At 40.5% G+C, this 12,502-nt stretch overlaps 1 protein-coding gene across 8 annotated transcripts in view; it reads left to right on the forward strand.

The window, feature by feature from the left end:
- The first annotated feature begins 5,371 nt into the window (after positions 1-5,371).
- Positions 5,372-12,502, forward strand: part of MEP1B (meprin A subunit beta) — a 32,483-nt gene continuing 25,352 nt past the window's right edge. The window contains exons 1-2 of one of the 8 annotated variants that reach the window (XM_059859909.1): positions 5,372-5,515; positions 10,660-10,782. In XM_059859909.1, the coding sequence (XP_059715892.1) occupies positions 5,464-5,515; positions 10,660-10,782 (175 nt within the window). In that variant the 5' untranslated portion in view covers positions 5,372-5,463. Of the gene's footprint in view, positions 5,516-10,098; positions 10,579-10,659; positions 10,783-12,502 lie in introns of those variants that run through there. The other 7 variants (XM_059859939.1, XM_059859919.1, XM_059859930.1 and 4 more) reach the window with 7 other exon arrangements.

Consider the following 12,502-nt stretch of genomic DNA (forward strand, 5'->3'; position numbering starts at 1 on the left):
ACTTACTAGGGTCAAAACATGGGGGTTTTTTTGTCTCATGAGTAGAGTAGGTATGTACTGTTTCTTATGTTTCTCAAACTTTAGGTCTGCTTTGGGAAGGATGAGTTTTCACCTCTTCATTTTCCAGCTCTAACCAGCCTTATTTTGTCTGCAACATTTTTGTGGACGTGATCAGGAAAGAGCTAAGTGACTTTTACATTTATTGCCTGACCACGACTGACACTGTTAGGAAATTGAGGGCAAGGAGGGAGGGAGGAGCCATCACTGCCAAATGCATTCTGTGGAGTAGCATTTAATTTTATTTCAAATCTGTGCCTGAAAGTACTCTGTATACATTTAGAGGCATTCCTCAGCTCTATGAAGCTGTAGGTTATTTCCCAGGGCTTAGAGACAGAATACTGCTTTTATGAAATTGCTTAATCTTATGAGGATGTGTTGTCACTGAGAAAAGTGCTTCTCACTATTTTACATTCTTTTTCTACAGTTATGTTTCTGTCACTCATTTTTTCACTGAATGGCTTGGGTTAGAATGAACCTTAAAGATAATCTCATTCCAACCCCCTGCCATAAGCAGGGACACCTTCCATTGGACCAGGTTGCTCAAAGCCCCATCCAGCCTGTCCTTAAACACTTCCAGGGCTGAAGCACCCACAGCTTTTTTGGGTAACCTGTTCCAGTGTCTCACCATCTGTTTTCCTCTATGTGCATTTCCCTACAGCAGTTCTCTCATTTCCCTCCCTCTCTCTTTTAAAGTAGTCATCAATTAAATTGCTATGATTATATTACTTGGCTACTAATTATTGTTACATATTCAGTATATTTTATAAGCTCCTTTGGCTGTGTCCTTAATATGGGTGTGGGCCACAGGGCTAAATACAATAACTAAGAAGCTTAGTTTAGTACCAATAATTTACGGAGCTCTCCAGGCATGTTTACTTCTATGGCTAGAGGAGTTTATGTTTCTCAGAATGTGTTTGCACTTGGAAAGCATGGGAAAGTCTTAGCAGATAGATTTTATTCCTTTTGAACACGTTTTAAGGCGTTTACTTTGTTGTCCTCTGTAGGGGGAGGATGTGGTTTAGGATTGGAGAGATTAGGATCAGGTTGAAAATCAAAAACTTTTCACAAAGCCCAGTTCTTTGATGGTGATAGTGCCCTTTTTTGCCCAGAAAACCTTGTGTTAGGTTCTCTTGTTTTGCAGGTATGGACTGAAGACTGTAGGATGTTTTTTCTCCAGGGTAACTGCTGATAAGCCCTATTGCCATAGAAGGTGAGATTCATGTGCCGCCTTAGTTGTGAGACTGATCAAACTTGAGTAGTTTCTTTTATGATTTTTTTTTTTTTTGTCTTTCATAATTCAAACCACCAGAGGGCACTGAGTATTTCTGGGTACTCTCTAAAAAGTATTTAAGGGTGATAATTCAATAAGTAGTTGTACTCCAAAACTTTATTAGATATGGAATTTCTCTCTTGATGTTTCATAAAGTGCAATAAATCTTTTATGGATTTTTGGGGGGATTAAGAGACTGGCTGGGGACATTCCATTCTACAGAAAGAATACTTGCAATTTACTTAAAAATCTTAAAATTTTGGATTTACCTACGTTGCTTTATCATCTGTGGCAAGGAAGCAGTGTTGCCCCCTGGACTCCACTCTGGGAAGAATGGAGCGCTCCCCCGTTCACCAGCGAACATTAAATGTGACAAGTTCTTGCGAGCGCCATGTACTCGCAAGAGCTCTCCTTGCCCGAGGGCGTTCTCCGGAGTCCTCTCGAGCTCGGGTGCTGTAGTGCAGGCAGGAGGCACACGGGGGCAGCTGGGGACTGATGCATTCTGTGACAGTGACAAGGGGCTAGCGCTCATTCCTGACTGCCGGCTTCGTTAGACTGCGCACTTATCATCGCCCTCGCTGATTCCATCGCCGCGGTGGTGTGAGGTGTGCTAGGTGCCCCGTCCAGGTGTGCTGCATTATCCCTTCTTAGCGCTCACAGTAGTCCGGGGTTGGGACGAAGGGAGGAATTGTAGCAGCCAAGGCTTATCTTACCTCATGTGAGAAAGAATGAGGTCTCCCTGGAGTGTGCCTCTGCAGTGGCTTGATAGTGGCCAGCCGCAGCCCCTTGAGTAGCTGCTGAGCAGCGACAGCTCGTTTCACACGGTAATCTGATTCATATTTAGCGTGAAATGTGTTTGTGTGAAAACATGTCAGACATGATTCAGCACCCTGGGAGAGGGAGGGAGGTATAATCCTGTATGAGTAGTTAATTTATGAAATACTGTTTTCTTACACGTACAAAAAATGATGGTTAAAGTGGGTCTGAAGTGGCAGTGGGCAGGAAGGTGTGCAACGTTATACCCAAGTTTCTGCCATTTGCTTTTTAACCTCACTTTTTTAATTTATCTGTAGCCAAGCAGTGCAAAGAAGCAGAAGGTCTGCTTCATTTTCTTGATAAGCTCTTAATGAAAGCAAACCTGCCTTGTTTGCTTCTCTGCAAGCAGTTGGAACACTTGTATTTGATATCTGGTGGAATTTTCACTTTTTTTCATTACATCCCACATGACACTTGCTAGATTTGTAAACACTGGAGCTTCCTAACTTTAAATATTTAGGTGTTGAACTTGTAGCATTCTGGATTTGATCGAGGGTCTGTTATCTTGCAGGTTTATCTAACAACTCTTATCTTCATTGCTGCTTTTGCCTCATCAGCCAAGGATATAACACTGCAATAGTACCTCTGTTTGGGAGATTACCCTAAAAAGTGAACCCAATTTGTGCAAGATAACGCAGGAAGCTTGAGACAGGGCAAGGGACAATCCACTATCTGAGAGTAATAGACCATCTAAGTATCTTCCTGCTCTTTTCACATTTGAACTATAAGCACTGCAGTGAGTGGGACACGCGGTGTTCTGCCAACCAGCATTTTTCATGTTATGTAATGAATCCATATCACTTGAAGCTGACACTGAAACTTGCGATCAGACAGGTATCCACCCAAATGTCAACGAGCAGTAGTAAATCACCATTGTTTGCTGAGCAGTATACAGATGGCAAAATTACCAAAGCACCTCTGGTGCCTTACAGAAGATTAACAAAATCATTCAAATACGAAAGTACCTACCAAAAATTCTAAAAAATCCCTATATGCATGGAGCTAATTTTATTTGGGTTTATGGTTCTCAGTAGTTAGCAGAAATTGTGTTTTGCAATTAAGTTCCTTCGGCTTTTAAAAGAGCATTTTTGCCCTCCTCCACTCATTTTTCCCAATCTCTCTGCCTCCATTACTGTCTCTTCCCAGATTATTACAAAACTTAGTAGCTTTACAAAGAAAACAGGTGATGCTTCCCATCTGCATTGGATGATGTCTGATGAATGTTCCTTCTTCTGCAGCAAGGCAGGGGAAAAGCACTGCTGTGCTGTGGAAGAGCCCACATACAACAGTGTCACTAGGAAGACAAGATGACACGGTGCCTGTCCCAGGGAACATGCAGTCTGCTCTGGGATGCTCTCCATTGCTCTGGTGCTTGCAAAGTAAGCTCAGCAGGATATCCAGGCAGTCACTTGCAATAGATCAGCAGCAAGCTCCACAGCAAGTTCTGATGACTTTAATTTTCCTTGTTTCTCCTAGCAGCACAAGAGCATGAGAGTCTGTGGAGAAAGAAATGTAATTGACTGGCAAAAGCTTGGATTTTGCAGGTGTCTCTTATAGTTACTCAGGGCTCATTAGATATCTTAGCACTCATAAAAGTGGTGAAACATGTTAGAGGCAAAGAATTGCAAGAAAGGAAAAAGCAATCAACCAGTTAAAGACCTGTTCATTCTCCTTTGCATTTATTGTTTTTATTTTTCTTCAAACTCAGAGCTTGCAATCAGGATACTGGTGGTCTACTTGCAGATCAAAATGTTAATGGAAATAGCATTCTTGAATTTCACAGATCCCTGACTGTCAAGAAAGGACATGCATTATTTTGGCTATCATACGTTAAGGAAACTTCTCAGGCCTGACCATTCACAAGACTCTCAGGCATCTCAATCTGCAGCTTGTAAGCTGAGCTACCTTGACCAGGTGCATTCCTCAACATATACGCCCTGGTAGCTGTGGAAGAAAGACTTAAGCTAAGACTGCCATTGTTTTTGTTCTTCCGAAAATGCACACTGTCTATTCAAGTAAGTTGCACTACTCTTTATTAATTCATCTGAAGTAATACTCAGTTATTTCTTATTGTGGACCTCCGTCTTGGAGGTATCACATGGTTGTATTCATCCGGTAAGAAAAATGCAAGTTCTGTAGGAAAACCCTGAAGAAAAATAAGGGGTAGGTATATTGCCTGAACACAGACAATAAGTCTGTAATAAGGCAAGATGTTTGTTATTGTAGAGAACAGGCTCACAAAAACAGATAAGGTCTGTTGAAAATATCTTCCATGGTTAGACAGAAAAAAAAACTTCCTGAAGACTGCCCCTATATGAATTAATTTCTTCTCAAAATGTATTTAAAAAGGCTATATTAGCTACGTACTGGGTGACACTGAATTTTTGCCAAGAGCTTCTATCTTAAAAGTCCTGATGTTCTGTTATTAGCATAGTATTTATTTTTCCATTGCATCTGGTTTTATTTTACCAGATGACCAGTTGAGGTGTCAAAACTCTGAGTTTATTTAGTGAAACAGCAGTGTGTGTTTGCATACAACTTTTGTGCCTTCTCTGTTTGGCGTCACTATCTGCCAATTCCCACACCTGCTAATATTTTCTTTAGGTAACTCCCTTTTTAGCCAGTCCTGAAAGCAGCAGTGGTCAGGCACAGAGGTTCTTACAACCCTTCATCCCTCTACCTACTATTGACAAGAATTTGGTGTGAGGACTGGTAGTGGTTGATACATCTTAGCAGTGGGGATGGGGAACAGAGAGCAATTGTAGTGATTATTTCCATTTAAAGGGTAGCAGAAAAGCAGAGTGTTAGGCTTTCTTCCAAAATCAGTATCCTGTAGTAAGACCAAAATTGTGCTATTTCTGTTGAGTTCACCATCTACGGAAAGCCCTTGTATGCTACTATAATCAAGAAAAAGTGGATACAGTTTTTCAGTTTTGATCACTTTTGACCAGTTCTCACAAGAGAAGACAATGAAGAAAAGACAATGAAGAAAACCTTATTGTTCAACTGGTGGGAATTTGACCCTTAAGAGAAACAATGTATTTGGTCAATTGATGGGAATATAACCTGTGAAAGAAGAACAATATACAATGGAGCTGTTGTTAATATGGAGGTGGTATCATGAGCTGTTATGGCCTCATCTCACACTCTGGCCAAGTGTGAGATGATGTCGTAACTGGAAAAATTCCACTCCAAGAGGAGGAGATAAGAGGTGTGGTTCTGGGGTGCAGGGGCTGAAGAGAACAAGATGCGTGTCATTTTGATCCAGGGGACTTCCTGAAGGTGCAGTGCCTGCCTGCCCCTCCCACCTGAGCACCATGCTCCATCTCCTCCTCCTGCTCAGCGGCTTTCCAAAATATCCAGGGGTTGGTATGTATTATTTGGTACTGCATGTAATAAAAAAAAAAATTTGTTTTGCAATCTCAGTTAGGTTTCAGGGGTATTTGTGCACAGGCATCCTCCAGAACCCGTAACATTAATGGTGATGAGGATGCCCAGAGAACAAAAAGTGATGTAAATAAAGGACAGGGCTCGGGCAGTGGGCGCGTGGTTGAACCAAGAAAGTGAAATGCATAGCTGTACTGAGAGACACTGTTCCATGTTGTGTACAGCATATGGGAGGTCAAGACTTAGTCAGTACCCAGCTGTGTGTGGGAACTTAGTAATGTTTTTCTGTGTCCAAAGTGTAATCACTGTCATACGCTTCTTGTTGCACAGTGTGTTGTTAAACAGAGCTCAAGTACATTTCAGATTCCACTCGGAAGAACTCCTAGTCCTTTGCATTTGTGGTGTCTCTGGATGATGTCTCAGATTTATTGCCCTCACCATTTCTGTTGTTGTTATCATGTCCTAATGTGAGTGCATTGGTAAAGATGTTTCATAAAAAGGAGCCTCGAGCCACGGCTCCACCAGGGGAGCAACTGGGGTGGACACTGGAACTGTGGAGCACATTGTGGGACAAGCTGGGAATCTGTACAAGTATTGAGCCCAAGCCATGGGAGGCTAAAGATCCCACAGGAGTGTTGAAATATTGGGGAAAGTTTGTGCAAACTCCTCAAAAGCACTCTAAAGGGTGGCTTTTTCATGCTGGATGCATGGCTGAATGTCTGTTATTTGCACACTAAGTTGCAGTTGAAAGGAATACAGGGCTTGAAAACAGACAAACAAGACAAGGACATACAACAGCTGAGGTCCAACATAATGTTGCAAAGGCAAGTGTTTGTAGCTGCTGCTCTGCAATCTGAGATCTCAATAAGCTAGGCCTATAAGTAAGGTTAAGTTTTAAATTATTAGCTTAAATGCTGTTAAGTATGATTCTTCTGTTAAATGGTTGCAGTTAAGGTATAACTTAAGTTATAAGTTAAGTTACTCAAAAGTTAAATGTTGTTCCTTTGTTAAATTTTTAAGTTTAAAGTATAAATTAAAGTATTGTTGAGTGATATTAAGCTTTTAAGCCATATTCCTTTTTATCCTTGCCTCACTGTCCTTTTGTCACTCACACACACACACACACACACAGAGATAGTTTCTTGTTCAATTCTGTTTTGATTGGCTTATATTTGGCTTTGTTGTTGCTTGTTTTAACTTGGGGTGCCTTAACTGTTCTGTTAGTAGAGTGAATCTTGTCAATAAACTTCGTCATGCTGTCACTTAATATTAAATCTAGTTTTTGCTGATACCCTTGCTGATGATTCTTTAAGCAGTCTCTAACTCTTGTTCATAACCTTGGATGCTGGAGATTGAAAGAAATTCTTGGTGCTAAGCCTAAATTTCTTTTAAAGAGATTGCATTTAAAACTTATGCACAGGATACTAATTTGCTAGTCACATCTACTCAGGGGTGTAGTATTAAATACCCCGCAGAAAGTGCATAACCAGAGTCTGAGTGTTTGTGGTATACCTTGTGAGATTATATGCAGTGAGTGAAGGAGGAAGGAATGAAAGCGGCGGTTTTTACTGGGGACACTGACGCTCTGATGCCAAATCCCTGTTTGTTACCATGAGAAATAGACTGATTAAGACTGCTCCCCCTACTTATAAAAAGCAATAAAGACCCTTTTGATTAATGAAACAGGAAATCCCCTGGATGGGATAATTGAAAAAATGCGGCAGCTAGGTAATCTTGGGGAATGGAACCCCTGGGGGGAATTGAGAAGAACCTGCTGACAGAGCTTTTGACACCATGCGGTGGCCAAAGGCCAGAATTAAGATTCCAGGAAGAGATGCAGAAAGCCAAGCAACTCTTCATGATTTGTTACATGCAAGTGTTTTTATATTTTGCTTTCAACACTAAGTTAGTAGCAAGTAGATTTGTAGTGTTAAATTCTGTATACGCACAACACAAGAGCAGCCTTACAAGTTGCTATTTTTTATGTGTTTTTCCAATCAAAGTGTATCATGAAACTTGTTTCAGTCATTTGGAGTGGATGTTTCATTATATGAATCCTAAAGTATGTGCTGCAAGTTCTGAAGTATGACAGAAAAGAAAGTGAGTTTTTTGCAATGGTGTTGGAGGACTATGCTAAGCAAAACCTACAGAGTGCAGGCTGGCCTGTGCTATCTTTTGGGAAGGGTTGGTAGTGAGCTATCCACAGAGCTGCCCTCGTGCTTTGGTGTGAACAGACCTAGCTGATTTCCTTCAAAGGAAAACTGGAAAGTATGGTAGCTAGGTGATCTCTACCTGGGAAATTGTCAAGGAGCTAAGCACGATATGAACCTATCCACTGAGATCCTGGTGTGATGTAGTTTGTCTGCTGAAAGGTATGATGTCATACTGGGGTATTGCAGGATACAGAGCCAAATACCCAGCTCCTACAGCAGTTTTCTGGAGTTGTTAGTGCTTCTATCGTATATCACCAAGTTCCATCTTGTCTGAAAATTATTTTGCTGTTTCCATAGCCTTGATCATTAGTCTGTCCAAAAGGACAATAAAGCTTAGAGCAGCACAAGAAAATTTAAAAAAATTTCCATAGCTTGAACTAACATTTTAAGAATATTACTTTACTTATAATTATCACTTTAAGTCATTTTCATACTTCTTATATTTTTATGTTTTGTAATATTGTACTGAACTGCCTTCTCTATTGATTTAAAACAAAACTCAGTTCATATTTCTCACCATTGTTGAATAATCAACTATTGTTCTGGAAGTTATCTTTCCTCTCCTTCACAGTGTATGCCAATGTTGAAACAACACTCCCTATTGTCCCTACTGACTGTCCTTTGGTTATCATTGTGGGATGGTTTTGGCGCATATGGGCTGGATAACTCTGGATAAAACTAAAATCCTCCTGATTAAAAGCCTCTTTGTGTAGAGGATGGATGAGAAAAGCAGAGACATTTTCAGATGTATATAGTTTAGTTTTTAAGTTTATTTTACCTTTGTTTCAGTGGAGTTATTCTATAGTTGCACTGTTTTAAACAGGAGGAGAATTAACATCCACTCACTTTAGGCATTAGAACACCACTCCTTCTACTCATGTACGCCCCAGTGGAACTATTGGGTCAATTTTCTTTTGGACTGTGCCCTCCCTATCCATTCAAGGTCCTGTGCAGTTTTACTTTTGAGATGCAAAGGAAGAGTATCAATCCCCCCATGGAACCTGGTTCTATGGCTGCTGAAGTGATAGCAGCAGAAGCAAGGCAGCCATAGATAGCCATAGCCATACTATTACCATTCCAGGGGAACAGCACAGGCCCTGAGTACCTGCTCAACACTTCTGTGGGTGGGAGTAACAGGTGGGAGTAGGAGAAGGGGTGGGGAGGTGACTTTTCTTCTGTTTATGTTTTTACCTCAGACTCATACCCCCACTGGAAAAAACATCCGGGTGACTCTGGCTAAGGCAGCCAGACTTATGATGCCTTAGCAGTGCTGTGGCTCAGAACCCATTCACAATGTGTCTGATCCGTGTCCCTCTCACTGCCCACGAGGTGCAACATTTACGTAACAGCACCCCTGCACCTGTGGCCTGTCCGGCTACTGGATTCTGGCAACAACTGTCCCACCTCAGGAAATTCCCTGCTTTACCCCCAGAGGAGTTGAGGATTTTAGGCACCTTGAATGCAGATAGTTGTACCACCTTTAAATTTATTAGCACAAGAAATAGCCCTATAACTTGGTGGGTCAATGACACCATTGTATTAAAATATTTTATGCTGGTGTAATTCAACCACGGCACAGCTAACCCTGAGTTTCAGTACATGTATGCAACTCCCACAAGGTATTGTCTTAATTTGCGGAGTCTGAGCCTAAGCCAGAGTGCCAATGGCAATTAAATTTCATTGTTAGTTAAGAAAACTAACCCTCTTACTCCAAATATAACTACTTCAATAGTTATACTTCAGTATGGATTCAATGAAACCAAACTCACCACTGAAATACTCAGAGCATACATGCTTTTACTCCTGATTACAGAGATACAGCTAAATTCAAGAGCACTACCAAGACAATCACTGCCTCTTCGTTGGCTCCTGGGGCTGCAAGTGCACAAGCCCTCATGAGCCTGGATGGAGTTAGTTGTTGGTTAGCAAAGTCTAGCAACACCATCAGCAAGGCTATATCTGATTTGTTAATTCATGTAGACAGCATTAAACATACTACACTACAAAATCAAGCAGAAATTGATTTTTTAACTTTTAACAAATGAGCATTGGTGTAAAGATTTTGATTAGGTATGATGTATGAACTTAAGTGTCCATTCTAACTCTGTCCATGCACAACTACAGGAATTATGGACACTTAACAAGTTGTAGAACACACCAGTTGAAATCTGTTTGCTGGAGGGACATGGGCTTGGAATTGGCTGAAAAAGGGATTAGTATTACTTTGTGCCTTAAGTATTTGGTTTCTATGTATTATTTGTTGTATTTCTAGTTTAGTATCGTTGAACTGATCTTTAATAGAAAGCATGTTGCACTGTACTGTTGTTTGTATGGTGGAGTATCGAAGTGTTCCAACCATGGATCACATGGTCGCATGTGTCAGGGACCAAAGTCGTGTCTAAGGCCCTGCCATATTTGTTCTGCTGCTGGGCACATCGACCAGATAATGAAGAAAAGGCAATGAAGAAATCCTTATTGTTTAACTGGTGGGAATTTGACCCTTAAGAGAAACAATGTGTTGGGAACTTAACCTGAAAGAAGAACAATATACAATGGAGCTGTTGTTAGCATGGAGGTGGTATCGTGAGCCATTGTGGCCTCATCTCACACTCTGGCCAAGTGTGAGATGATGTCGTAACTGGAAAAATTCCACTCCAAGAGGAGGAGATAAGAGGTGTGGTTCTGGGGTGCAGGGGCTGAAGAGAACAAGATGCATGTCATTTTGATCCAGGGGACTTCCTGAAGGTGCAGTGCCTGCCTGCCCCTCCCACCTGAGCACCATGCTCCATCTCCTCCTCCTGCTCAGCAGCTTTCCAAAATATCCAGGGGTTGGTATGTATCTGCTTTGCAATCTCAGTTAGGTTTCAGGGGTTTTTGTGCATGGGCATCCTCCAGAACCCAATCATCTCCCAGCAGCTAGAGATGACAACATGCAGACTTCAAGGGCTGCTGAACTTGCTGAAGAAATCTTGACAAAAGAGCTTTTTGACCTACCAAACAACACTGATTTCAGAACAATTGACACCATCATTATTGGTGAGTAGGGAATTATAATATTTAGTTGCTTTCATAGAAACAGACCATACCATTAAAAGAACAATAATATCTACAATTTCTGCTTCTCAGTGCATCAGCAATGATGTAACAAGTATGGATCTGAGCAGGTATAAATGGCTTAGGTGTCCTCATTACTAGATTAGGATCTTTCTTTCTTATCAACTCTGACAGTTAAAATAGAATGCAATGTGGTATTAATTTTGATATAATAATTTTGTGAGTCTGAATTTACAATACAAAATCTAAATGCCATTCTTAATTTTTGTGTTGGTCTATACAAGTAGTTGGTCTGGGAAAGTAAAAGCTTAGGAAGCCCTGACCATACAATTACCACAAGTACCTGCAGTTTAAGCATAAGAAGAAGCAGTGGCAGTCCCGGCACCCACTAACAGCTAGGAAGTAGAAGAGATGGTCAAAGTTGAAAGGAATACCCAAGAGTCACAGGCAGTGGTGACAGTACAATGGTGCTGACATTTAAAAAATTAATTTGAATAGAATCTTTAAGTAATCCAGAAGGCTGCCATTATTTACACTAGTGATAAATGCAGTGTCTCACATATATCAACACTGAAAACAGCTTTGCAATTTCCAAAATCAGGATACCGAAATTATGTTGCTGACAGAATTTTTTAATGCACACACATTTCTCATTTTCAATTTCTGTCAAAAAATGTATGATTATTAATTTATTAACATCTTGCCAATAGTCCTGCTAGTTTTCTGTTCAAAATATTTTACTGCCAGTTTTATTCTCTGAATCACAGAATGACTGAGGTGGGAAGACACCTCTGGAGATCTCCTAGTTCAATTCCCCTGCAGTTGTGCTGCAGGGTTACCTGCAGCAGGTCACTCAGATCTCTGTCTGGTTGTGTTTTTATTGTCATCAAGGAGACAGACTCCACAAGTTCTCTGGGCACCTTGTCCCAGTGCTTAAAAACACACTGAGATTATTTTTTTCTTACATTTAGATGGAATTTCCTGTGTTTCACTGTGTCTTTCCCCTATATTTCGTTTTTCTTATTTCTATTTCATCCTGTATTTCAATTTCTCTCCAACACTTTTTCTCACAGAAGTTCTTAAAAAGAATTAAAATGTTTCTGTTAGTTATTGCAATACAGTAGTGATGGACTTGACAATTATATGCTTACTCAACAAGAAAAAGATAGTTAAGGTGAGTTAATCGTTGTTGAGAGGACAAAGGTTTTGATTTATGATATTTACTGTCTTAAATACCAACTTGGTGTAAAATTCTGTTCACACAACCATAGACTGGAGAACAACATGGTCTTGTTTTCTGTGCCTGGGCTTCTAACCTGTCTTCTTCTTCAGGTGGTCTGCAGTCTGGTAAGAAAACAAATGACTGAGAAAATAATGCAGCTTAAAATGAGCTTGAGAGGAAAAGACTTATTTATTATTTTGCAAAATCAATACAATTCTGTTTTTGTGTGCATGGAGAGATAAATGATTTCTGCTTCCTGTTTCCTTGGGGTCTTAGTGTTGCTATTTTTCATAGATTTGTCTATACATGGAAAGAGATTACCTTGTGCTCCCCAACTAAGCAAAATGTCCACTAATATTCAAAATCACCAGAACAACAAGTCTGAGGTTAAAATCCATAACTGAAATTCATTTCAATTGTCCATGTCTGAGTGTTTTGGCTTTTTTGTTGTTGTTGTTTTGTGGGTTTTTTGGAGGTTTT

The sequence above is a fragment of the Haemorhous mexicanus genome, chromosome 1 (genome assembly GCF_027477595.1).
Source record: "Haemorhous mexicanus isolate bHaeMex1 chromosome 1, bHaeMex1.pri, whole genome shotgun sequence".
NCBI classification, from domain to species: Eukaryota; Metazoa; Chordata; class Aves; order Passeriformes; family Fringillidae; genus Haemorhous; species Haemorhous mexicanus.